The sequence below is a fragment of the Mauremys mutica genome, chromosome 8 (assembly GCF_020497125.1).
Source record: "Mauremys mutica isolate MM-2020 ecotype Southern chromosome 8, ASM2049712v1, whole genome shotgun sequence".
Classification (NCBI taxonomy): domain Eukaryota; kingdom Metazoa; phylum Chordata; order Testudines; family Geoemydidae; genus Mauremys; species Mauremys mutica.
The window spans coordinates 65,058,655-65,085,834 of NC_059079.1; the positions used below are offsets into that span (position 1 = coordinate 65,058,655).

Here is a 27,180-nt window from a genome sequence, read left to right on the forward strand (position 1 = left end):
CATTAAATAACCTCCTTTGTACAGCTTCAGAATTCCTTTCTCACAAGACCGGCTCCAGGCACCAGCACAGCAAGCAGGTGCTTGGGGCGGCCAACAGAAAGGGGCGGCACATCCAGCTCTTTGGCGGCGGGTCCCTCAGTCCCTCTCGGAGGGAAGGGCCTGCCGCCAAATGAGGAAGCGGCAGTGGTAGAGCTCCCGCCGAAATGCTGCCTATCGCGGCTCCCCCCCCTCCGCCATTTGGGGTGGCAAAAATGCTGGAGCCAGCCCTGCTTTCTCAAGTAGTATTGCCATTCCATCTGATTTAAGACATCTGACATCCCTCATGTCCAAAGCAATCTTATCTGAAATATATATTAAACTGTAATCATTAGATATAAAAAGAGCAAATAGATATCTATCTTTCAAGGACACAAGCAGTTAGAAAATCAGATATTTATCAACAATATCTAAAACTACAGTGTAAAGGTGAGTGAGAGTAACTGTGACTCAGATACATAAAGGCAGGCAAAAACTCTCCATCAGGCATTGGGGCTGAGATGATTAGGTCAACGGTAATATAACAGGAAGTGGGAAATAAAGCGTCCTATGAAACTTGCAGAGCTGCTATTTGGACCTCAGTCCACTGACTCCACCTACTGTTTCTGTGGATACAGCCTTCAGATGGTGGATGTGATCTCTTAAATCCAAAGCTTGCTTTCTTTCTCTCTCTCTCTCCCTCCCTCCCAGCACTTGCAAGTCTCCTCCAAATATTCTTGTGTGAATATGAGAGTGACACTTCCCTCTACACACCTCACCTTGTAATATCTCTTCTCATAACAAGATGCCATCAGCCTTGAAGGATTCCTCTATGTGCTAACTCAGTGGCTCTCAAACTTTTTTACTGAGCGAGCCTCTGAGTGTGACCCCCCCCCTTATAAATGAAAAACACTTTTTAATATATTTAACGCCATTATAAATGCTGGAGGCAAAGTGGGGCTTGGGGTGGAGGTTGACAGCTCGCGACCCCTCATGTAATAACCTTGTGACCCACTGAGGGGTCCCAACCCCCAGTTTGAGAACCCCTAAGCTAAATAAAAATTGTCAGTTGGCATGTAACTGTTTAGCTAGGACTTTGATTACATGGAGTTGCATCTTTGGAATCTTCAAACCCCTGCATAGGTTGAGCCCACATTCTAGAAGCTTCTAGCACAAATGCCACCCACCTGCATCAATGGGTGGAGAAACTGATGGGGCCGGCGGTGAAAAGGGGACAGCTCCAGCGGCAAGGGAGGAAGATGCTTGCCAAGGAACAATAGGTAGCTCCTTCCTGGGAGTCTCTGGCACCCATTGGACAGCTGGGGGAGAGAGATGCTGACTGGTCAGCATTCCCCATCTCCCAGGATTTAGCGCTGCACAGAGGCCATGTGGAATCATTTATGCTCCGTTCCAGCACAGGAACGGTTACTCACCAACTTGCAGCAGCAGTTGTTGTCATCCTCCTCAGGATGCAAAGGAAGATAGGTGAGGTTGTGGGGAGGGAGGGGTCATCCATGTGTCGTCAGGTGGCATCATTCCTAACAAAACACAGGCAGGAGACAGAACAGCTTATACGGGATCAGATTGCCCACTCAGGAATCATCTGACTCAAGGGGTTAAAGAAAAGATTTGGAAAGGGGATGTGTGGATTTATTGACTTTGGGGAAGAGCAAGCGGAGAAAGGGACAAAAAGCACAAACGAGGAAGGACAAACCCAGCAGAATGAAGGTGCCTCAAACTCTTGAGAACTGGTGCACAGCCTTTCGCATTTATACCCATACAATTTGTGACAGGAGCCCCAAGAGATGAATTTCCTTGTTTAAGTAGCAGGACTTAATAGTGAGGGTTCATGCCACATATGTATGGGTAAGGTATGACAGAGAATTTAGGCAGAAGAGCCTGATTTACTCTGAGGTAAAATAGACAGGACCTTTGGCTGGAGAGTGATTCTTTATGGCGTTGCCCAGCTGGCATTCACGGACAGTGGGTTGCCAGTGCTAAAACCTCAGCTTCAAAATGCAGATGCAAAAGCCCATGTGTGCTTTGTGTTTAATGATGGGAAATGTTTTAATTCCCAAGGCAGGTACAAACACTGCTGTAGGAGGTGCCAGGGGTCAGCATAGTGCACTCTCCTGTTAAGAAGGGAAAGGTAGTTCCAACAGGGCAGTAGGAAAGGGGGTCTTGCAAGGTCCCAGTGCTTCAGGAGTTGTTATGGGGGGGCAATAGCCATGGAAAAGGCTCCTCCAGTTAAGATATGGGTGTAATGGAACTTGTTGTGGGACTAACCCAGGAAGACAGGTGCTGCTGATCTATGGAATGGATTTTCAGCAGGTTTTCGAATCCTTTATAAAGGCATGAGGTGCCTGTCCTGGGCAGAGAACTTGAAGTCTGTTGGAGGCTTTGAGCATATATGTGGTCATCTTTGCTCTTATGAGTTGGCAGCGGGGAGAGTGGCAGGTGAGGCCCCTTCTGGTGTATTCCAATACCAGATTTCTTTCTCCCCTGAGTGTGGCACTAAAGAAGGTGAAGGGAGAACAAAGGCTGATCCATCACCCATCTGACTCAGGGGGCTCATTGGTAAAAGACTGTATTGATCCCCAGCTGTGTTCAGTGAGATATTTGTCATGTGACGCTGGGGTAGCCATGGTTAGGGAGTGTGGCTCTGGGGTGCTGTTGGAAGAATATGACATCAATGCTGCATTCCAGTTGCTTCCAGTGTATTCCAGGGACTTTAACCTCCTTTGGTTTCAGTTTGAGGGTCAGTAGTGTTTTGATAAAGCCATGCCCATGGGGTGCTCAGTGTTGTGTGCTGCTTTTGAAAGATTCAGCTCCAGGCTGGAGTGGGGCAGTTGTGTGTGAGACTGGCCTGCCTCACATGGTGCACTATTGCAACGATTTCTGATTTGCAGGAGGGTTATGGACAGGCAACAGTGAGCACATGCTTCATGCATTTCAGAACCTAGCCAAGAACCTTGGGGTCCCCTGTGCCAAGGAAAAAACAGAGGGCCCTACCCAAAGTGTAATGTACCTGGGCAGCGAACTGGACACAGTTTGGGTGTCTCTAGGTTCCCTACAAACAAGTTAGAATCGATTAGGGCACTGATATGGGCTCTCAAAGGAGCAAAGACAATTACTCTGAGGGAACTACAGGTGGTCCTGGGGCTCCTGAACTTTGCACGCTGGTTGGTGGCTCCCAGTTGGGCATTTTGTGCCTGTCTGGTGTTGGCTTCTGGAGTGCAAAAACCCCATCACTTGACCAGAACGACAAGATGAATGAATAAAAGACTTAGAAGTGTGGGAAATATTCCTGGAAGAGTTTAATGGGGTTTCAATATGGCGGTCGGCCTGGTGGTTCAAAACTGAGCTGCAGGTAGTTGGATGCCTCGGGAGGCATAGGTTTTGGAGATTACTTTAAAGGAGATTGGCATGCACAGAGGTGGCCAGAAACCTCTGTGGTGCAGGGTATTACAGGGGACATCACCTTCCTTGAGTTTTTTCCTATACTGGTGGCAGCCACAATTTGAGCAGCAAACTTTCAGAACAAAAAAAGTTTGGTTTCTGGTGTGACAACCAATCTGTGGCCCATATTGTAAATGGACAGTTGGCGAAGCCTGCTCGGATAATGAGGTTGGTGAGGGTTTTCGTTTTACGCTGCTTGCGGTTTAACACCCTTTTCTGTGCAGTGCATGCCCTGGGAGTGGATAATGGTGTTGCCGATACTCTGTCTTGATTTCAGAACGACAGATTCCAGGAACTCGTCCCACTGGCCAGCAAGGATCCATAGGCGATGCCTTGACAACTCTGGGTTCAAGACAGCTGTGGGACTAGTAGAGGATTCTGTTGACCAGTGGCCAGCCTTACAGAGTTCAGCGAGTTTAGGCACAGGAAGGGCTTCACCATGGGTGGCCCATATCTACACCCCAGGTGGTATGATATGCGGTGTCTTTGATCCACTGCTTTGGTTCCCTCTGCTATCTCTGGCCAGCTAATGGGCCTGTCCTACAGGAGTAACTTGGTGGGTTTCCCAGACAGATGTGGGCATTTCATAGTGCAGGAACTCTTAGAAGGGTGGTCGAGGAGGGATGGGCACCAAGAGGGACGAAGGTTACCCGTAACATTGAAAACCCTAACAGGATTCCAACAAGCTGTCACGCAGTCACTGGGACTATGTTCTGGAACTACTCCATATGAAGCCAGTCAGGACTCTGGGGGAGTATGCCTCCTCTCTCTGAGCATACTGTCTCCAGGGCAAGAAGCTTACACAGCTTCGACCTTCCTGGGTCTGACCTTGGAGCATTCATCATCCCCCTTCCACACAGTGTGCTTCGCTCAGCGAGTCCACCCGGGCTGGGCTCCTGGGGAAGCCAGAGGGTCCTGCACCCCAACTCTGCAGTCAGACATGACTCTCAGCCAGCCAGTAAAACAAAAGGTTTATTAGTCAACAGGAACACAGCATAGAACAGAACTTGTTGGCTAAAAGTCACTGATTTCATGCTAAGTCCATCTTGGGGAGGAAGGAAGCCAGAGCCAGCCGAGACTGATTTGCTTCTACCTGCCTGGCCCCTGCCCTGCCTGTTGCTCCTCCTCCGGCCTTTGTCTTGCTTCCCGGGCCAAGAGTCACCTTGTCGCATCCCCCTCCTGGGTCTCGGATTATGAAGGGGTGGCCATAGCATCCATGCAGGCAGCTGGAGCAACCCCTACAAAAGTCACATACCCTTATTCCCACAACCTAGACATTGGTGCAATACACAGGGAAACTGAGGCACACACAGCATTCATGCAAAACAGTAAGACTCACATAGGCTCACATACAACATAACAAGGAAAAATCCCCACTTTGTCACACAGGCTCTGCCATAGGTCTGCAGTTGTGGGAGGGAGGCCATTTTATTTAAGGTGGCATTTGTTGTTGCCTCTTTGGCGCTTTGAGTGAGTACGCTGGTGCCTATGGCAGCTGCTGGCAGGTCCCAGCATGCGTTAAGTGTAACAGACGTGCAACTATCTGCAGAAGTGGTGACCCTGCATTTAAGGTACTGGAAAACAGACCAGAAAGAAAAGAGGGCTTATGTGGTGTTAAAGGAATGTGCAGATGGGCGCTTGGGCCCTGTACAGACAGTAGGAGCCTTGCAAAAAATCTGGGGCCTGCAACTGGGACTGCTGGTCATACATGGTGATGGCAGTTGCCTGCAGGGCCGGCTTTAGGGCGATTCACCCGATTCCAACCAATCGGGCCCCGTGCCCCTAAGAGGGCCCCACAACGTCCCTAAGGACCCTCCGCCGACGTGCTACCAAAGGCACCGGCAGCCAATTGAGCTGCCGCTGAAGTCCCGCTGCTGTCTTCGGCGGCAGCTCTTTTGAATCGGGCCCCGCAGTGCCTAAAGCCGGCCCTGGTTGCCTTTCAAGATACCAGTTTGGCACAGTATTGAGGAAAACCTTGCACTACTGCTGTCTTGACCACTCCCCCCCATCCCTCCCAAATTGGTACTCGTTCTTTCAGGATCAGGGCAGTAACATCGGTGGCTACAGGGTGTTTTGGCCCACATCAGGTGCAGGCAATAGGGAGCTGGAAATTGAGGTGTTACAGGACTTATGTCTGCACCTAGGAAAATATGGCAGGGAATCACAAAATGTAACTAAACCAATGTGCTTGTTTGTTTCAGAAGCTACACTGAGCATATGCAGTATCTTGATTTGCAGGTACTCTGTAGTTCATTGGGCCCACAAGAGAGCAGCCAGAATGGCAGCTGGATCTCAGCTGGGCCGAAGCAGTTTGCATCCAGTGGTTCGGCAGAAGAGGCATGCATTGGGATCATTTCATGCCACTTCTGCACTCGCTGACAAGCAGTGTGCACACATCTCACGTCCTGGTTATTTACCTTGTGGAGAATGATCGTGGCATCAGTATAGGACTTAACTCAAGGGACAGAATCCAGAGGGATGTTAGCTTAATTGGGCAATCATGGCTGGAGATGAGGTGAGCAATGCTTGCAAGGCAGGTCTGGTGGGGAGCTGCAGACCCAGCCTGCAGTGACAGGAGTAGAAAAAAAGTGACTTGAGAGGGTCACCAAGGTATTCCTGGACACGGGGAGTGATGGTCAGCGATACAGCATAGCAGCATCTATTACCACTGACTGCTAGTTTTCAGAGATGACGGTGAACATTTGTCAGATGGAGGTGCTGATGTGGCTACAGGATGTAAGGGAATGGACGGGGCAGGAATTGTGATATCGGGCAATGTGGTTGGGTAGGGGGAGTGACCAAGCTAGCACCCCCTGTGGCTGATTTCCAGTGTGGTTAAGAGAATGAAATGAACGGTTCCCAGAGGTAAAAGACCTGGGATTTTGGTGATGGGCCTTGGTCTTGTGTGGTAGGATGAGACCTTTGGCCTTCACAGGCCGAGGTCAGGTTTTGTGGCTGTCGTGGGCCAAGGTTCCCACCTTGCTGGAACCTCTGTCCCTCTTGTGGGTAGAGAAGGTGCTAGGACTCAGAGCTGATTTCTGGTGGGGAAGGCTGAGTAGAGCATATGGGTTATATGATAAGGAGCCCTATAAACCCTAGCACCAGTTACGACTTGTATAAGGAGCACTGCAACCCCCGAACTGGAACCAGTTAAATGCCTGGTATGGGAGAATAGGGGTGATGGTGGGTAGTATCCCTCCCTTGTGTTAAAGTTTAATAAGAGTTGCGATCTGCCACTTAATTCCATGCGCGTGTCTATGTTCATTTTGCTGCTGTGTCAACATCGACTACATTTGTGAGATGCAGTGGAGATTCCTAGCCCAGCAGTTTCAAGCCTCCTAAACTGATGGATTTATTTTATAAGACAATTTATAGGTGGGAATAAAATTGCCCTATTCTTATAGTGCTTAGAAAACATAAATCTCTATTAGTGCTTATTAGCAGCAGAATATCAGCATGCTCAGTGTCATAAACCTCAGAACGAGTGTAGAAATGAGAACTGTGAGAGGCCAAATAAGAGGGACATTTTGGAAACATGTTATTTTATTTTACCAGTTTGCATCATTTTCTGTCCAATCAAAATCTGACAGAGTTATCTGTTATCCAGGCATTTATGGTTGGGGAGACTAACCCCAAAATTGGTGAAATGTGGTGGAATTCTTTTGTCAGCTTTTTGTTATTTTTAAAGTGCAGAGTTGGCTTTAAATATATGTTTGTCTCAAATAATTAGGTAGCTTTATATTTGTTCTCAGTGCAGAGAGAGGTTTTTTATATGTTTGCTTTTTTCCCCTGACTTTTGAATGTATTCTCTCCCTGTCAACATACTCTTGACTTCATAAAACAAATGTCTGAAAATTAGACGTTAGAAAGGGTCAATCTAAACAAATTACGTATTATTAGATTAATATCCAATATGTCCTCTTTCTGGGGACTATACCTTGAATATGCAAGGGAGACCTTATTTGGAGAGATTTTTCACCTTAGGCTTCTGTGATCTTGCTGTTACAGAGAGTAAGGGAGAGCGTGAAAGACATGACAATTCTTCTTCGAGTGCTGTCCCTGTGGGTGCTCCACGCTAGGTGACGGTGCGTCCCGGCGCTGTCGATCGGAGATTTTCGGTAGCAGTGCCTGGTTGGGGCGCACGCACTCAGATGGTATCTCCCGTCTAGATGGAATCTTCCTGAGTGCGTGCGCTCCACACCCTCCTCAGTTCCTTCTCAACCATCCTCAGCTGAAGACGGGACTCGGGGCAGTGCTGCCTTCTCTTCCCTGATCTCTATAGGAAACATAGAAATAATTATTAATTACTTCCCAGTTGTTTCCCTTCCTTTAGTATAGTTACATAGTTAGTTACTTAGTTTAAAAAAAAACTACCCTCAGGCTTGTCTCCCATTGAGACACTTTCCTCACCCCTCTAACTCATAATGCCAGGAGCTTCAGGTTTCAAAAGATGCATCTCCTGTCAGGACTCCATGCCATGGTCAGATGGCCACTCTCAGTGTGTGAAGTGCCTCGGGGACACCCACATCCCCGCGAAGTGCCTCCATTGTGCGAGCCTCAAATCAAGAGCTCGTCGTGACAGGGATCTGCGCCTCAAGATCATTATGATGGAAAAATCCCTGCAGCCGCTGTCGGAGACGGGAAAAGTGGAACACGCTCCCCAGCCAGATCGGAACCGGTGGGGAGCGTCGCTTCACCCTCCCTGGAGCGGAGGCACGAAGCGCAAAAGTCTCACAAATGAGACTCTAACAAGGGTAAGGGGTCTCCGGCGAGATCCCTACCCCCTGTGCTGACAGCACGAAAGACAGCTGCTTCAGCCTCTTCTGATGCCTCAGCTACTGCTCTGACAGAGCTGAGAGGCAGGGACCAGACCTCCCACGCTGAGAAGGCACTTGTTCATTCGGTCCCCTCAGCGCCGCAAACGACTGCGGCACGGACACCTCACTCCTCTTCGGCACCAAGATGGACTACAGCACCAGCACCATGTTCCTCCTCGGCACCGGCAACGACCGCGATGCCGGCAGCTCGTTCGGCACCGACACCCAAAACGGCCACGATACTCACAGCCTGGTCAGTTTCAGCGCTAAAAGCGGCCGCGATCCCGCCAGCGCGCTCTGCTTCAGCAACAAAAATAGCTGCGGTGCCGACAGTGCGATCAGCCTCGGCACCGAGAACAGGGTCGGCACCCAGCCACTCTTCTACCCGCGCACCAGCAGCAGACCCCCTGCAGGGCACCTCTAACCTCAATACAGCAGGACACTCTCTGTCACTCTCTCTTACTAAAGAGCTAGGCAGAGAGCAGGCTTAGCTCAGCCTAGGGAGCAGGAACAACAGTTGCTCACTCAAAGTGACCTTTTAGTGCCACCTGAGCCTCACTCTCCGCTCCTAGATACAGAGGACTCCTTTCTTGACCTGCCACTTTCTCCACCTGAACTGGCTTTCACCGACGGTGACCTTGAGCTACAGCAGCAAGCGGAGTTCTCCCCTCCTGCTTCTCCTCCACAGGCACCTTTACCACCTCAGGTCACGGCTCAAGCTCAGCAGCCTCAGTTTCCCTACGTTGCCCCCCCCGTGGGTGATGCCTGGGTTCTCCTACCCCATGCCTTGGCCTCAGTGGTACCTGTGGCCAATCCTCCTACCAATCATCTTCCTTCGGTGCCTCAATTTCCTGCTCCATCCACTTCCAGGGTGCCTGAGCCCCCTCCTGAGCCTGGGAGCTACGCACCATATTCTGACTCTCCTAACCCTAACTCTCCATTAGCCTCCGATGAAGCCATCCTCCCTTCACCTCCACAGACCGTGGACGACTGCAAACAATTTCAAGAACTTTTCAGGAGGGTTGCACTCAGTCAGGATATCCCCTTAGAAGAGGTTCAGGAGACTCAACACAAACTCCTCAAAATCCTTCAACCGTCTGCGCCCTTGAAAATCACACTCCCTATTAACGAAGCACTCATGGAGCCAGCTGACACTCTCTGGCAAACCCCAGCTTCTCTAGTACCAACTTGCAAGAAGGCCGAACGTAAATACTACGTTCCTGCAAAGGACGCAGACTTCCTATTTTCTCATCCACCACCGAACTCTCTCGTCATCGATGCAGTTGCACAGCGGACCAAACACTCACAATATCGACCCACCCCGCAAGACAAGGACCTTAGACGCCTTGATGTCCTGGGCCGAAAGGTTTATACATCCGCTACACTACAATTCAGGATTGCAAATTATTCTGCTCTCCTCGCCAGCTATGATTTTGATAATTACAATAAACTTTTCGAATTTGCCTCATAGATCCCAGAGGACAGAAGAGCAGACTTCAAATCAATCCTGTCTGAGGGACAACTGATCTCCAGAACGGCCCTACAGGCGTCCTTAGACACGGCGGACACAGCAGCCCGTACCACTGCAACTGCTGTGGTTATGCGCAGATCCTCATGGCTCTCTGTGTCAGGCATTCCTAAAGAACTCCAGACCAAAGTGGAGGATCTCCCCTTTGATAAGAACAAACTCTTTTTGAAAAACACTGATGAACTCCTCCACACCATGAAAGATTCGAGAGCGACACTGCGCACCCTGGGCATTCACCCATCTTTTCCCAGGAGACAACGATACCAACCCTACCAAAGACCACGCACACATCAGTACTATTGCCCTCAATCCAGACCATACGACACAACTAGGAATCGTACTAGACTTCCCAAACGCAGACAAAATCAAAATCAAGCCACCACCTTCCGTCCACCGGGCAATAAACAACAGTTTTGAAACGTTGGTCGAGGGTCTGCACGACCACCCCTTGATCCCACCACTTACTTCTCCATTTGGCCACCGCCTCCAGTATTTCCAACATGCTTGGCAGCGGATTACACAGGACCGCTGGGTCCTCGAAATAGTTCAGACCGGTTACTCCATCCCCTTCATATCCTACCCTTTCCCCTTCCCCGTCCCTCTTCAGGGACCCCTCTCACGAGCAGTTACTTCGCACAGAAGTGGCACACCTTCTGCAACTAGGCGCAGTGGAACCTGTGCCATCGCAACATCAAGGGACAGGATTCTACTCCCATTACTTTCTAACGCAGAAGAAAACCGGGGGATGGAGGCCTATACTAGACCTACGCCGACTGAACAAATTTGTGAGGACACAAAGATTCAAGATGGTCACACTGGGCACAATAATACCTGCATTGGATCAAGGGGATTGGTTTACAGCCCTCTGCCTACAAGATGCTTACTTCCACATATCAATTCATCCAGCTCACAGACGCTTCCTACGATTCACAATCGGTCAGGATCATTTCCAATACAGACTTCTTCCTTTCGGACTCTCCACAGCTCCAAGAGTTTTCTCCAAGACCCTAGCCGTGGTTGTGGCTCACCTCCGCAAACACGGGGTCACACTGTTCCCCTACCTGGACGATTGCCTCATCAGGGGCGACTCCTATGGCGAGACACTTCAAGCCATGCGTTTCGCCATCTCCCTTTTTCACAGCCTAGGCCTCCAAATAAACATTCAAAAATCTACCCTGATACCCACGCAACAGATAGAGTTCATTGGAGCTCATCTTGACTCAACCCAGAGCAGGGCCTCGCTCCCATACAACAGATTCCTCGCTATCATGCAGCTCATACGTACGCTCTCTATTCGTCCCAGGACGCAAGCAAGAATCTGCCTACAGCTCCTTGGTCACATGGCAGCTACCACCTTTGTAGTTCAACACGCCAGGCTACATATGAGATGCCTCCAGGGCTGGCTCAACTCCAGTTTCAAACCCAACAGACACCCCTTAGGGATGCTGCTAACTCCTCCACCCCATGTTATAAATTCCCTACAATGGTGGACGAGTCCAGAAAACCTCTGCACAGGGGTTTCCTTCCAGCAACGATCCCCAACACTCATGCTCACCACGGACGCTTCCCTGATTGGTTGGGGGGGGCGCATCTAGGGGAACACAGGGCACAAGGCCGGTGGTCTGCATCAGAGACACATCTACACATAAATCTCTTAGAGCTCAGAGCAGTGAGGAAAGCATGCCTTCACTTTCTTCCCCTCATAACGAACAAATACCTGCGAGTCTTAACAGACAACATAGCATGTATGTATTACATAAACAGACAAGGGGGAGCCCGATCACATTCCCTCTGCATGGAAGCCATTCGACTATGGAATTGGTGCATATGACATCGAATACAGATCATCGCTTCCTACCTACCAGGCTGTCACAACACTACTGCCGACGCACTCAGCAGACACTTCTCGACAGAACATGAATGGGAACTGCACCCCGCAGTACTTCAACAGCTTTTCTCCCACTGGGGTATGCCGTCAATAGATCTCTTCGTCACGACCCGAAACCGAAAATGCCCCCTGTTTTGCTCCAGGGAGGGACTCGGGACTGCATCCTTAGGGGATGCATTCCTCATTCCATGGAACAGTTACCTCCTGTACGCCTTCCCACCTATCTCTCTGCTACACAGGGTTCTTCGGAAGATCGCGGACGACAAGGCCGAGGTCATCCTTATTGTCCCGGCTTGGCCAAGACAGATGTGGTACCCCTACCTTCTCCGCATGTCCTCCCGTCACCCATGGGCTCTCCCTAACAGACCAGACCTCCTTTACCAGGACAACGGACGAGTCCTTCACCCCCAGCTCCAAAAGCTCCACCTCACAGCCTGGTTCCTTCATGGTTCCAAACCCATGAACTAGCCTGTTCCCAGCAGGTCCAATATGTCCTCTTGCACAGTAGGAGAGACTCCACTCGTAAAACCCATCTTCAGAAGTGGAGATGTTTCGCTCTTTGGTGTTCGCATAAACATTTAGCACCCATTAATGTGATCCTCCCTAACATTCTAGACTACCTCCTGAAACTGAAACAGGACGGACTCTCGCTCAGATCCATCAAAGTGCACCTGGCGGCGCTTACCACCTTCCATGAGCTATTGGATGGGTACTCACTCTTTACACACCCCACCATTAAACGCTTTCTCTCTGGCCTGCAAAATCTTTACCCTGAAATTCATCCAACAGTGGCTACATGGAATCTTAATCTCGTTCTTCATGCCCTCATGAAACCTCCATTTGAGCCATTGGCTACCTCCTCTCACCTCCATATGTCCATGAAGGTGGCTTTCCTAGTTGCCATAACATCAGCCAGGAGAGTTGGTGAAATGAGTGCCCTCATGGCCCACCCTCCCTACACAATCTTCTCCAAAGATAAAGTCACTTTGAGACCACATCCTAAATTTCTTCCTAAGGTGGTGTCGACCTTCCACCTCAACCAACCTATATACTTACCTACTTTCTATCCCAAACCTCACAAAACTCCGCAGGACGCAACCCTGCACACTCTCGACGTCAGGAGAGCAATTGTCTTTTATTTAGAACAGACGAAACCATTTCACAAGTCTCCACGACTCTTCGTTTCCATTGCCGAAAGATCAAAAGGCACGGCTATCTCTAAACAACGTCTATCCAAGTGGATCTCTGACTGCATCAGATCCTGTTACCGTGCGAAGGATCTTCAACCGCCCGACAACATTAGAACTCATTTCACTAGAGCCATGTCTGCATCCATCGCCTTCTTACACAACGTTCCCATTCCTGATATCTGCAAGGCGGTTACATGGTCATCTGAACACACGTTTGCAAAACACTATGCTCTCACGCAAGACACCACGGCAGACGCAATAGTAGGCCATACAGTACTATCTTCAGTACTCCCTGCCGCATCTCCAAAGTCCCACCAACCATAGTGGGTACTGCTACACATTCACCTAGAGTGGAGCACCGACAGGGACAGCACTCGAAGAAGAAGAGAAAGTTACTCACCTTGCAGTAACTGAGGTTCTTCGAGATGTGTGTCCCTGTGGGTGCTCCACTCCCTGCCCTCCTCCCCTCTACTTTGGAGTACAGAGATGACTCTCCACGGTAGAGAAGGAACTGAGGAGGGTGTGGGGCGCACGCACTCAGGAAGATTCCATCTAGACGGGAGATACCATCTGAGTGTGTGCGCCCCAACCAGGCACTGCTACCGAAAATCTCCGATCGACAGCGCCGGGACGCACCGTCACCTAGAGTGGAGCACCCACAGGGGGACACATCTCGAAGAACCTCAGTTACTGCAAGGTGAGTAACTTTCTCTTTTCTAGTCTGTTTTTGAACTGAATCATCTTTACTTGCTGACTAGTTCCTATTTGGCAGTTACTTCTGCAAAAGATTTAAAGAATTGTTTTCTAATTGTAATAGTTTTTGCTATGTAATTAATGCACATCTTTGTCAAGATTACATTCGATTCTGTGTTTATGGAGACACTCGTGCAAGCAGGCTGTCTGCTTTGCTGCCAGACATAGTCAAAGGACTGGATGGAAGGTTCATAAACAAAGCACCACTTGTTCAACGCAATTTTTATTCTGTAAACCTATTTAGTCTATAACACTTCATACACACCACACGTTACATACTTCATTTAAGCATACTTCTTTAGAATTAGAGGGAGCACATGTTACTAGTTCAAGTCTCATGGCGACAATTACTAACCTAGTTAAGCACACTACATTTCATCCAATTTGCAGTATAGTAGTTGCAGAGATTTTAAATTTTGCAGATGGGGTGCTGTGTTACTAAGAGAAAAGAGGAACAAAAGGAAGCTTCTTTTAGCATCAGCTGTGTCAGTCACCCGATAGAGTAAGCAGGCTATACACTCAGTGCTAATTCTTTCAATTTTGAAATCTTTTCCTGAAAAAAAATCTGATGAACCACAGTAAGATATAATTGTAGATAAGGTTGCAGAATTTCCTTTGTACCAAGGAATTCATGCATAACTCTGTCAAAATATGGGCCATTCATCAGCTTATTTTCATCCTTAAAGAGCAACCCGCCATTTTTTGGAACCAAATACTTTACAAGCTTGAAGAATTTACAAATCTGATTGATCAGCTGTGATACTATATGAAATAAATCCACCTGTTCTTGTACTGCCAGTTCTAAAAAAGAATAAAAGTTACATTGGAGTTATTTAAACTGTCAAAGGCAAACCAGAAGGTTTTAGCTAGATGATCAACAAACAAAAAAAAATTGCTGTGAAATTATGTTGCAGCATTTTTATATACACTGAATTAATTTCATTTCCCCCATCTTAGGGATAGTGGGGTTCTTGGATTCCTCCCCCCCCCCAACATACACACTTTCAAATCAGAGAGATTACAGAAGTTTACGGGGGAAGAGTTTTTTTTTCTTTTTCATTGATGCAAAAACAGCTCTTTTTTCATTTCATTTCTTTGTACAGCTGAATCATAGACTATCAGGATTGGAAGGGACCTCAGGAGGTCATCTAGTCTAACCTCCTGCTCAAAGCAGGACCAATACCCAGACAGATTTTTGCCCCAGATCCCTAAGTGGCTCCCTCGAGGATTGAGCTCACAACCCTGGGTTTAGCAGGCCAATGCTCAAACCACTGAGCTGACTCTGAGCCAATAACATTTATTAGTGAGAAAATGACTTAGGGAAGATTCAAGAAACAGACTTTAGTACTGATACATGTTGCTTTCCAGTAATCATGGTTCTCAATTCAGCTACTGTAGTCTCAATTGCTCTGTATTAGCAAGTTTTTTTTATTTTTTCACAATCTGCTCCTTATTCTGTTAATTTAAATTATATTTAGTCAATCCTTTCTTTATGCTGTTATTCCAGAGGATCAGGTGCCAAAGATAAAAGTAATGAATTGTAAACTTTTTTTTTAAAGCAAACCTTTCCATTCTGGGCTATTTTCATCAGTAGGAACTCTGCCTACACTGTTTGATCACCCACCTAACTTGTTTCCTGTGATCCTCAATGACTTCAACATGCTTTTCTAGATAACTGTCTAGAGAACACAAAGGATGTGTCTTGTAATCTTCGAAATCTTTTGTGATATGTAAAGAGGCTATTGATGTTTGTTACAGAATATGCTGAGTTCCTACACTGCAAAGGGAGGAAGTTTACAGATTTTGATGAGGTTCGTCAAGAAATTGAAGCAGAAACAGACAGAGTGACGGGACTGAATAAAGGCATTTCTTCAATTCCTATTAATTTAAGAGTGTATTCCCCACATGGTAGGTAAAGTCATTCTACTCTTTATTCATGTAACTAATATTATATATTCTGTTTGTTCTCATCACTTGACCAAAACATTCCAGAGAGACACTATTGCTAAAATTGACTTCGAATGAAAGTTTTGAGGATGTATAATTCATGTAACAGTATATGTTCCGAAAAGGCTTCCTTTTGTTAGATTACTCCCTTTCCTGACCTTTCAACCCTATCTATGCGAGGAAAGTGACTTATTGTAGACAATGGATTGTCATCAACTGGCATAGAAAACGGTTAACAGTGTAGAGAGGACTAAATGATTTTAATCCTCATTGAAGAAAACTGGACTTTAGATGATCATCATATGCAACCCAGTTTTCAGACAGGCTAATTTGAACATGAAGCCACATCCACAGACACTGAAATTTCCACTATAGCATGAAAGCTACATCCTGTAATGGTATTACAAACTGCATGAGGTAGACACGTATCCTAAGGCAATACACATATAAGTTTTTATAAAAGTTTTGAGTAATCTGATGAAACTGCTTCAGTTTCAGCTACTTCTTAATTTGTTAGATATCACATGTTTAGACATACTAGAATATAAGGGGTTTATGAAAGCTGACAACTCTACCTATGTTTCTTTTGGGATATGCATCCCTGCTTTGGTATTTCAGAATAACTAGTAAAAAATATTGTTGTATTTCTTCTCCATTAACCTAGATAGGTCAGTTCTATATGAGATGATGAAGTGCAAAATTGAGTTTAAATATTATTTAAATAATAATCATATGATCTCCAGATAAACTCTCACCTACCTTTAACAGAATTTTGTATTTTTTAACTTTTTGATCCGGAGATCCCAAAGCTCTTTTATAAATGTTAAGCACAGTGAAACCCCGCTATAACGCGATGTTTGGGGTCCAAAAACTTCCATCGCGCTAAATGCGGGGTCGCGGTATAGCGGGGTTTCAAGCCAGTCAGTTTGTCAGTGGTCCCCAACGTGGTGCATTGATGTGCGCTGCCTAGTGCCCCTAGTGCCTAGTGCCCAGCAGGGGAGAGGAGCTGCGGCCGCCCGCCTGCCGGGGACAGAGAACTCCGGGGCTGCGGGCGCTGGTGCTCTCTGTCCCCAGCAGGCGCGGGGCCGCAGCTTCTCTTGAAGCCGGAGAGAAGCCGCGGCCCCGCACCTGCTGGGGACAGAGAGCACTGGTGCCTGCAGCCTCGGCATTCTCTGTCCCCGGCAGGTGCAGGGCTGCAGCTTCTCTCCCCTGCCATGGTGTTGGGGACCACTGGTACAGTACTGTATTATGCCTTAAAGGGGAGCCAACATATGATCGCGTTATATGCGATTTCGTGTTATGGTAGGGCGCATTATTGCGAGGTTTGACTGTATTTAGCTCCATTATAAATTTGTAGTTGTTAAAAATATCACTTCGATATCCCAAGACAATGCCTTTGATCTACTTAAGTTTTGATAAACTTAGGCATCGTAGGAACTTGTTGTTACAGCAAATACTGCTCTTGTTTTAATATTCTCTTCAGTGGGAGTGTGTCAAACTGCTCTGTGTGGCATGGTTGCCACCAATATAGACCACATAGCATTGACTTCTCATGTGTCAGGTAGCTGGCAACCAATCTGGAGAAAATATGATTCCTCAGTTGTTTTCTCTTTTGCACATTTAAAACAACTTATGCTGTTTGCTGAGGTGCCATCTTTTCAGTCTGCATCAATCCATATCATTTTGATCATGAACTGAAGAGCAAAATAATAGAAGTAGGGGAGAATAAGAAGAAGGTGTTTTATCTATAATCGATCTTTCCAGTCTTCCATAGTGGGTTCATTCTGTACTTGTGGCCCTGGACCTTGCTTCAGTCTTGCATGGGCCTGCCATAGCCTGTGGGAGCAGGGCTCAACTGTGTGACCATGATTCATAGCTCCCCAGTGGAACAAGCTGATTCTCTGGATATCTAGAAGAGAAATCCGAGCAAGAAGAAAGTTGGCTGTTACCACCCAAGGAACAGATCTTGGAGTCACTGTGGATAGTTCTTTGAAAACTTCTGCTGAATGTGCTGCAGCAGTCAAATAGGCTCCCAGTATTCTAGAAAGTGTTAAGAAATGGATAGAAAATAGCATCAAGAATATCATAGTGCCACTATATAAATACATGGTGTGCCTAGGCCTTGAATATTGTGTCCAGTTCTGGTAGTCCAATCTCAAAAAGGATATAGTGGAACTGGAAAAGGTTCAGCAAAGGGCAACAAAGATGATCATAGATGTGGAACAGCTTCCATATGAGGAGAGACTAAAAAGATTAGGGCTGTTCATCTTAGAAAAGAGACAACTTGGATTCACCAAGGGCAAGTCATGCCTGACCAATCTGATTTCCTTCTATGATGAGATAACTGGCTCTGTGGATATGGGGAAAGCAGTGGACGTAATATATCTTGACTTTACAAAGCTTTTCATACGGTCTCCCACAGTATTCTTGCCAGCAAGTTAAAAAAGTATGGATTGGATGAATGGACTATAAGGTGGATAGAAAGCTGGCTAGATTGTTGGGCTCAATGGGTAGTGATTAATGGCTCCATGTCTAGTTGGCAGCCAGTATCAAGTGGAGTGCCCCAGGGGTCGGTCCTGGGGCCGGTTTTGTTCAACATCTTTATTAATGATCTGGATGATGGGATAGATTGCACCCTCAGCAAGTTCACAGATGACACTAAGCTGGGGGGAGAGGTAGATATTCTGGAGGGTAGGGCTAGAGTCCAGAGTGACCTAGAGAAATTGGAGGATTGGGCCAAAAGAAATCTGATGAGGTTCAACAAGGACAAGTGCAGAGTCCTGTACTTAGGACGGAAGAATCCCATGCACTGGTACAAGCTGGGGACTGACTGGCTAAGCAGTAGTTCTGCAGAAAAGGACCTGAGGATTACAGTGAATGGGAAGCTAGATATGAGTCAGCAGTGTGCACTTGTTGCCAAGAAGGCTAACGGCATATTGGGCTGCATTAGTAGGAGCATTGCCAGCAAATCAAGGGAAGTGATTATTCCCCTCTATTCGGCACTGGTGAGGCCACATCTGGAGTATTGCGTCAGTTTTGGTCCCCCCACTATATAAAGGATGTGGAGAAATTGGAGAGAGTCCAGCGGAGGGCAACAAAAATGATCAGTGGGCTGGGGCACATAACTTACGAGGAGAGGCTGAGGGAACTGGGCTTGTTTAGTCTGCAGAAGAGAAGAGTGAGGGGGGTTTTGATAGCAGCCTTCAACTACCTGAAGGGGGATTCCAAAGAAGATGGGGCAAGGCAGTTCTCAGTGGTGGCAGATGACAGAACAAGAAGCAATGGTCTCAAGTTGCAGTGGGGGAGGTCTAGGTTGGATGTTGGGAAACACTATTTCACCAGGAGAGTGGTGAAGCACTGGAATGGGTTACCTAGGGAGGTGGTGGAATCTCCATCCTTAGAGGTTTTTAAGTCCGGTCATCTCTAATCACCTGCTTCGCAGGTATGGATGTCTAAAAGTCTTGTCTTAAGCTCTTTTATTTTTGCAGTCTTCTGGATTTGGGAAACAGCCTGTGCCATCTCACCTCAGCTCCTAAAATGGGTAGTCATAAAGAAAAAGAGAGAGACATGGATGCTTCTTGATCCTAACTGCCCAAATGTCTGAGAAATATTCTGCACTTCTCATACAGTTGGGAGTGCATGTTGGTGTTGGTTAGTGCTTTTGCCATTTATCTGAAAAAGGAAGTGGGAGTTAGAGGCATGATGAGCAGCTGAGCCCACTGGGTGGGGACAGGAAGTTCTGCCCATCGCTATGTAAGGAATTGGCAGCCTTTAAAGCTCTTCAGTGATGGTTCATCCTGACTCATGCTGGAAGCACAAAATACAAGAGTGTGAATCTATTACAACTTTTTACCTGTAAACTTTCTCAGTAATCTTTATCACAAGCTTTCTAAGGGAGAAAGCTTCTAAGTATTTCTTCTTCCACTAGGTCCAGTCCAGCTTCCAACTTGCTCCTCGGCCAGTTTCCTCGGAACGCTAAAACTTCAGAATCTTTTCACTAGAACAGTGGCCTCCATCTTGGGCCAGCCAAGGAGAAAATTCCATTGTAAACTTTTTAGAGCCATCACCTGTTGTTCCATCAACACATTCCTTAAGCACCACTGCCTGGATCCCAACCCATCAGCCAGCAAAGCTTTCTATCAGTTGGTGCTTCGGGCAGTTCTGCCTCAGAAATCCAAGAGCTGCTTTTCTCAAGGAGAGTCAGTGTAAGCTTTTAGAGGCTAGGCTGGATCTTGTCTCCCTCTCCCTCCCACCTCTTCTTGGTGCTCCGGTAGTTGCAGGGCACTTCTAGTTAGATTTGTGGTTTATACCAGGGACAGTCATCTCACAACAAAACAATTTTTTCATACCTGCTAAATGTTTTCTATTGTGGGACTCCACCAGTATAAACACCTGCTCAGGATGCTCCAGCTGCGAAGGAACTCAGAAAAATAGCTAGAGCTTGGTGTACCATTTAGACTAGCCCTGGATTTTCAATTTGGGAAGCTGGCAGCTGAGAAGCCTGCTTGGAGGATGATCAGATGAGGACTGTGTGTGAAAATTCATCTTTCAGATGGACTGCCACCTGACTAATTGATAGGTAAGATGGGAATATCCCATGGTCTCTACTGATATTGGCACACCACAGATAAATGGGAGAAAAACAAGTTTTACTTACGCTAAGATCCTAATCAGTTGCACATATACAAAATGGGAAATGACTGCCCAGGAAGGAGTACTGCAGAAAGGGATCAGGCCCTGGGGGTCATACTGGATCACAAGTTAAATATGAGTGAACAGTGTAACACTGTTGCAAAAAAGCAAACATCATTCTGGGATGTATTAGCTGGAGTGTTCTAAACAAGATACGAGAAGTAATTCTTCTGCTCTACTCCACACTGATTAGGCCTCAACTGGAGTATGATGGCCAATTCTGGGTGCCACCTTTCAGGAAAGATGTAGACAAATTCTGGAAAGTCCAGAGGAGAGAAATAAAAATGATTAAAGGTCTCAAAAACGTGACCTATGAGGGAAGATTTGACAAAAATATTGGGTCTGTTTAGTTTGTAGAAGTGAATACTGAGAGGGGACATAACAGTTTTCAAGTACATGAAAGGTTGTTACAAGGAGGTGGGTGGAAAAATTGTTCTTGTTAACCTCTGAAGATAGGACAAGAAGTAATGGGCTTAAATTGCAGCAAGGGTGGTTTAGGTTGGCCATTAGGAAAAATTTCCTAACTTTCAGGGTAGTTAAGCACTAGAATAAATTGCCTCGGGAGATTGTGGAGTATCCATCATTGGAGATTTTTAGGAGCAGGTTAGACAAACACCTGTCAGGGATGGTCTAGATAATACTTAGTCCTGCCATGAGTGCAGGGGACTGGACTAGATGACCTCTCGAGGTCCCTTCCAGTCCTATGATTCAGGATGTCCAACATGGGCACAACTCTTTGAAAATTCTGCCTTTAATGTTTAATTATGATCTTACAGATATACAATAGGAGGGTGATTGTGCCAAACAATGTAATTAGTAGGTTGTGACAAGCAGTTCCAAACTGGAACAAAACCAAACTTCATAATGTTGAAATCTTCTGTGACATGGAATTGCCAATCTTGGCATAGCTCTAGTTGTGTGTGCTTATAAAATAATGTTCAAAAGCCTTTGAAAATTGATACATCTACAGTATTTGAATTATGGCTCCCCCTAGAACTTCAGACTTGGATCATCTTTTTATTCTCTTTAGCCGTGTAAAGTGTTAACAACAAGCCTTTTGGTCTTATGCCCTTTCTCTTTAGTGCTAAGCCTGACCCTTGTTGATTTGCCTGGAATCACTAAAGTGCCAGTAGGGGATCAACCTCCAGATATAGAGCAACAGATCAGAGAGATGATTATGCAGTTTATTTCTCGTGAAAACTGTCTGATCCTGGCTGTGACTCCAGCCAACACTGATCTTGCTAACTCAGATGCATTGAAGTTAGCTAAAGAAGTAGACCCTCAAGGTAAGTGTGAGGGGATGTAAACCTTTCCTGCTTTCAGATACCATTGATGAAAATATATCTTATAGTTTACTGTGGTGAATCATGCATTTAAAAGTGCAAGAAAACTCATTACTCATAACTAAAAGTTTTGTACTGATTTCAACATCAGAAGAATAGGAATTCTGCTCATGCAGCATAATTCAATAACTTGTATTATCGGCGGAAGTCTAAAAGTAACCAGTGTATGGTAATTTGAGTGAAGCATGAAATATACCTAATTGGAAATTCTTGTGACAGGGCCTCTGCCAGCCGAAGAGTCTGTATCGCATCTTATACCATGGGGCCTTGATGCTGATTGGGGTGCCTGGGTGCTACTGTACTATAAATGTTCAAATGATGTTTGTTTTCTTGGCGTGCCTTGCTGACTGATGTGACTGTGTAATAAATCAACACATATAGCAGGAGTAAATGCAATTTGTCTTTGCAATGTAATAACACAGTGGTTCTCAACCAGGGGTACACGTACCCCTGGGGGTACTCAGAGTTCAACAAGGGGGTACATCGACTCTTCTATATATTTGCCTAGTTTTACAACAGGCTACGTAAAAAACACTAGCAAAGTCAGTACAAACTAAAATTTCATACAGACAATGACTTGTTTATACTGCTGAAGATACTACACACTGAAATGTAAGTACAATATTTATATTCCAATAGATTTTAGATTTATATGGTAAAAATGAGAATGTAAACAGTTTTTCAGTCCTGTGACACTTTCGTATTTTTATGTCTGTTTTTGTAAGCAAGTAGTTTTTAAATGAGGTGAAACTTGGGGGTACACCAGAGAAATCAAACTCCTGAAAGGAATACAGTAGTCTGGAAAGGTTGAGAACCACTGTAATAACATAATGTGCTGCCACCTGGTGGATTAGAATTCAAGAGTCTGACTTGGTAGAGTTGGGAGCATTTTGTATTACTGCAAGAGGCCCCCACTCCCCGCCAATTCAAAAGAAGTGCTGACAGGCTCAAGAGAGCCATGTTCATCTTTTGCCTGGTGGTGCTGTGACTACATTACCTTGAGAGTGAGTAATGCAAATTTAAAAAACAAAAAAGTGGGCGTGGAGTCCAAAAGGGGCTTGATAGACTAACGGAAAAAGGGAAAGACTCTGTTACCACAGTGGGAACTATAGTGCTAGCAGTCAGTGCCAGCATGCAAGCTCCCCTGCCTCACTATCTGGCACACCTTAACTGATTCCTGTACCTGGCTCTCTGTATGGTCGGTAGGCCCAAACCGACTTCTACTATCTCATTTATCAGCTGTTGGCTCTGTGCATGTGGGTGGTGGATGGACTGACCTGGCTCCCTGCTCCCACCCTGAGTCTGGAATGGACAGGTGGTTTTTTTTTTTTTAAATACAAAAACCCAAAACCCTAAAATGATAGATTAAAGATGCAGTTCTCTTGCATTAAACTCCATTGCAAATCCATAGGAATAGTGAGAAAATACTCAGTTCTTCCCTACCAAGTAAACTCAGTATTAGAGAGTAAGGTTTAATTAATTGGTTTTCTCAGCATAAATGATATTTCACTATTTTTTTTGGTGTGTGGGCGGTTGGCAATGCAGGCCTGAGAACCATTGGTGTAATTACAAAACTGGATTTGATGGATGAAGGAACTGATGCAACAGAGATTCTGGAGAACAAGTTGCTCCCTCTTCGTAGAGGTAAGAATATTAAGCTCCATGTACCAATTGCTTCTATAGCAAAGTGGTGATGAGGAAGGTAGGCATTTGGTAAATTAACAGAAGATTGGTTTTAATGGAGTGCTTGGTTAGAAAATCTCTGCAGCTGACCTTCAGATTACAGTAGAGATTGTGCTCATAGCCTTTATCATCCCGTTAAGCTGTGAAAAAGTAAATGTAAGAGGAGATGGTGCCCAAAATGCACAATAAGGCGAGGGGGGGGAGAGAGGGGATCAACTGAGACCTCAGAACAGGTTGGATGAGGTGTAATGAGAAATATGAGTTTAAGTTACCTGCATATTTCCTTTTCTGTGACAGTGTCTGTTGTTCCTCGCAATGTGTGGGAGTGCCTTGATGCAGTCTGGAAGCAGCCACTGGATCTTTGATAATGTCACTGCAGTCTAAGCTCTGCCCCTTTCCAAAAGCTTTTCAGATGATTGTTTATAGAGCTAGAGAGACATGTTCATTTCCACCATTAGAATAATACAAAAGTAATATTGAAATCTAACTAGTTTCACCAGGTAGATCAGTCCCCTTTTTCTTTTCTCAACACCCCAGAAAACAAACCAGCCAGAGAGGGATCAGACCAGAAGACAGGAAAGTCAATATCAAGACCTCCTATTTTCTTATCTTGTTTGTTACCCTTCTGCCACATCCTCCTCTTATTCCCTTGTGGCGTGCAAGTCACTCTTGTGATGCCAAATCAGTGCAAGTGATATTGTCTCCCCATTTAAACCTGCTTTCCGACCAGCTTATCCCCAATATTTAACTTTTGATCTCATTTTAGGGTATATTGGAGTTGTAAACAGAAGTCAGAAAGACATTGATGGGAAGAAGGATATTAAGGCAGCCATGCTGGCAGAAAGGAAATTCTTCCTTTCCCATCCAGCTTACAGGCATATGGCAGACCGGATGGGAACACCATATCTGCAGAAAGTTCTAAATCAGGTACAAGCAAATGTGAAAAAGTAAGTGTGTGTGTGTGTGTGTGTGTACAGGACCAATAAAAAATGCTGTATTAAAATCACTGAATCACGTGCACTGCAACATTCTTTCCTGTTTATAACACTGTATTTTTCCCAACATATCACAGGCAAAAGAGTGCATTGTGTATGAAACTCACTGCAAAGAGTACAGGAATCAATCTTCCCCGTCGCCTTGCCAGTGTATTGCAGGAGTCACTCCGTTGAAGTCAGTGAAGTTTAAATCATTGTGCTAGACATACATTACCAAGAATGGTGACCCTTTTGTTTAAATTCATTCCCACCTCTTTCATGTTACTCTCAAGTCTCAGAACATCACTTGGACTCATTATACTGACCTCTGTTTTTTTTTAAGCGGCCTAGCATGAAAACATGATTCATAACATATTCTGTGATTTAAAGTTCCCAAAGAAGAAAACTCTAGGCAGTCCATCTGACCCTAGATAAAGAACGCATTTGCCTGTCTCCCTCAGTGTGTTACTTCAGGTTAAGGATTAGATTATGGCACTAGCCACAACCCTGTATAAGGGGTAATATGGAGCTAGAAGGTACCCCAAGGAGGGCTGGGGTGGGTTGGCGGGGGTTGGAATTGTCCCCCCAGAAGACACAATTGCTCCATGGAACACAATGGGTGCTCATGCTGCACCTTTGTTTGGTCTCTGGGGCAGTGAATAGGGGTGCAGGGTCTTAGCCCTGTCTCCTCATCTCCATTGAGGTGATTTTTTACCTCAAGGGAACACAGAGCAATTCTTGAGATTGGTTGAAGTCTCTGATGAATATCCCCAGGAGAACAGTATGGTAGATCACACCTTCCTCCAGCTGGGAAACTAGAGGCTGATCCATTTGTCACCCACCTGAACAAGAAACTATCAATGTACTATTCTGCCAAGGGATACTTTCTCCATCCACAGTGGAGGGGAGTCTGGAAACCATTTACCACTACCTCTGGTTGCAAAGGTACTGACCAAGCTCAGGGCCAAGGGTTGACTGAACTTGATAACCTTCTTTTGGCTGAGACAGATGGTTCTCAGCCCAGTTGTGGATGATATTGGCTTATCCAATGGAATGGGAACCAGGCAGTCTTTTGATAGTGTAATTCTCCAGAGGCATGATGTTTCTTAGCAAATGTCTCAAGTCTTCCTGGTTTATCCAAAAGAGTCTACTAAAAGGGTTTAAAATCATAAAGGTTTGTTATTTGGGGGGTGTGTGTGGCCCCACATGGATCCCTTTATAACTGGTCACTTCCTCTGGGCCCCATCCTTCCCTTTCCTCAAAAATTCAACCAAACTAATTGTCTGCTAGATTTAAAGACAGATGCCATTCATGTGAATTTTGGCAACTCTCTTGGACTACCATGAATTTGTTGAAAGGTAAACTAAGTCTCTCTTCAGCAACTTGTTATCAGGCTAATGTGAGCATATTGAATTTGACACCCCCTATTTAAAAAGTCTTATGTTGTTGGATATTAATATAACCCTGACAAAACTGATGGTACCTCTTTTTGAGCAACTCATTTCCTACGAGCTCAAATTTCCTACATTGGCTAGTTTATTTCCATGTCTATGCCTCTTAGGTATACATTAAGCATAGGAATGGAAATAACCTTGAGAAAGTTAAGGCAGAATAGTGACGGGTCATCATAGTAGGGGACGACCAGCGATGAGATAGATGGATAGTCACTGGAAGGTTAGCTGCTGAGAGTTCCAAGTTAGTGATGGATCATGAAGGCTTCTGATAATTCTGCTATGATCTCACTGATATTCAGGCATGAATAAGTGGATTTATTACTTGCTTAATTCTGTAGAGGGTTGTAGAGGGTGAGTGAACTACAGGTTCTAGTGACTGATCGACCTCATATCAAGTTTGAAAAGGATAAGATGGTGCTCTCAATGCATTCCTAAATTCCTTATTGAAAGCAGTGTCAGAGTTCTAACTTAATGAGCCGATCATCTTGCCAATGTTCTTCCCACTTCTGCTTGCGCATCTCAGTGAAACTTTTCCCAGGTTCAGTGTCACAAGGTTCTTGGCTCTTTATTTAGAGAAGAGTAAGGGCCTTAGAAAATCCACCTGGTTCTTTGTTTCCTTTGACTTCAGTTGACAGGTGCCATTAACTGCTGCTATTTCCGAGAGGAACAAGAATAAATGGCTGGCATTTCTCACTACAGTAACTTGGCAGGCCTGCAATCTGATGGCTGTGTTGAGGCATGTTCTGTTTGGGTTAGAGCAACCTCTAGAGAGGAATACCAGGTCAGTTTATCTGTGATACAGAACCTATTTCTGAGACAGGGTGGAAGAACTCTCATGAATCCTACAGGGTTTCTTTTGTTTGGAATGTTTTTGTTTTGGTCACTTTGGGTTTTTTTTTTTTTTTTTAGGTTAAAATAGTTAAACTTCTCATTATTGTAGGGAGGTATCTAATCACTTCCAAGTTACTTTATTTTACTTACCAGTAATTAATTAAAATTCGTCTGAGTTGGCTACTTCACAAAAACACAGTCTGCTATGCCCCTCGGTATTCATCGTTGGACTTCTGTGGGGTTTTATTTGAATGGAAGGGGTTATGCTGTAGAGATCCATATAAGTACCATTCATATGAAGCATGTTGTTATTACACATGCTGGTGCCTGTGCTTATCTGCTTGAAATTTAAATGTCTCTGGATCCACAAGGTGGTGCTCAAATGAAACTCCAGAGTGTGATTCTATGAGGAAAATAGCTCACTGAATTCTGTTTACAGGTTTTTCTGAACAATAATTTATTCCTGTTTTGTTTTAGAGGGAGAAATAATAGAGGATTTATTTATAACATAGATTCAAAAAAACCTTCTGTCCTTAACCAATGAGCTGTGGTTATTTGCATATGATCTGTTACATCTTCGTCCATTAAAAATGGAAGACCCTCCCA

At 45.6% G+C, this 27,180-nt stretch overlaps 1 protein-coding gene across 17 annotated transcripts in view; it reads left to right on the forward strand.

The window, feature by feature from the left end:
• The window catches only part of DNM3 (dynamin 3), a 406,816-nt gene that overhangs the window by 57,168 nt on the left and 322,468 nt on the right, over window positions 1-27,180 (forward strand). For 16 of the 17 annotated variants that reach the window (XM_045026194.1, XM_045026192.1, XM_045026186.1 and 13 more), the window contains exons 3-6: window positions 15,409-15,558; window positions 21,372-21,575; window positions 23,178-23,276; window positions 24,082-24,242. In XM_045026194.1, coding sequence (XP_044882129.1) covers window positions 15,409-15,558; window positions 21,372-21,575; window positions 23,178-23,276; window positions 24,082-24,242 — 614 coding nt within the window. Of the gene's footprint in view, window positions 1-1,319; window positions 1,501-15,408; window positions 15,559-21,371; window positions 21,576-23,177; window positions 23,277-24,081; window positions 24,243-27,180 lie in introns of those variants that run through there. The other variant, XM_045026195.1, reaches the window with a different exon arrangement.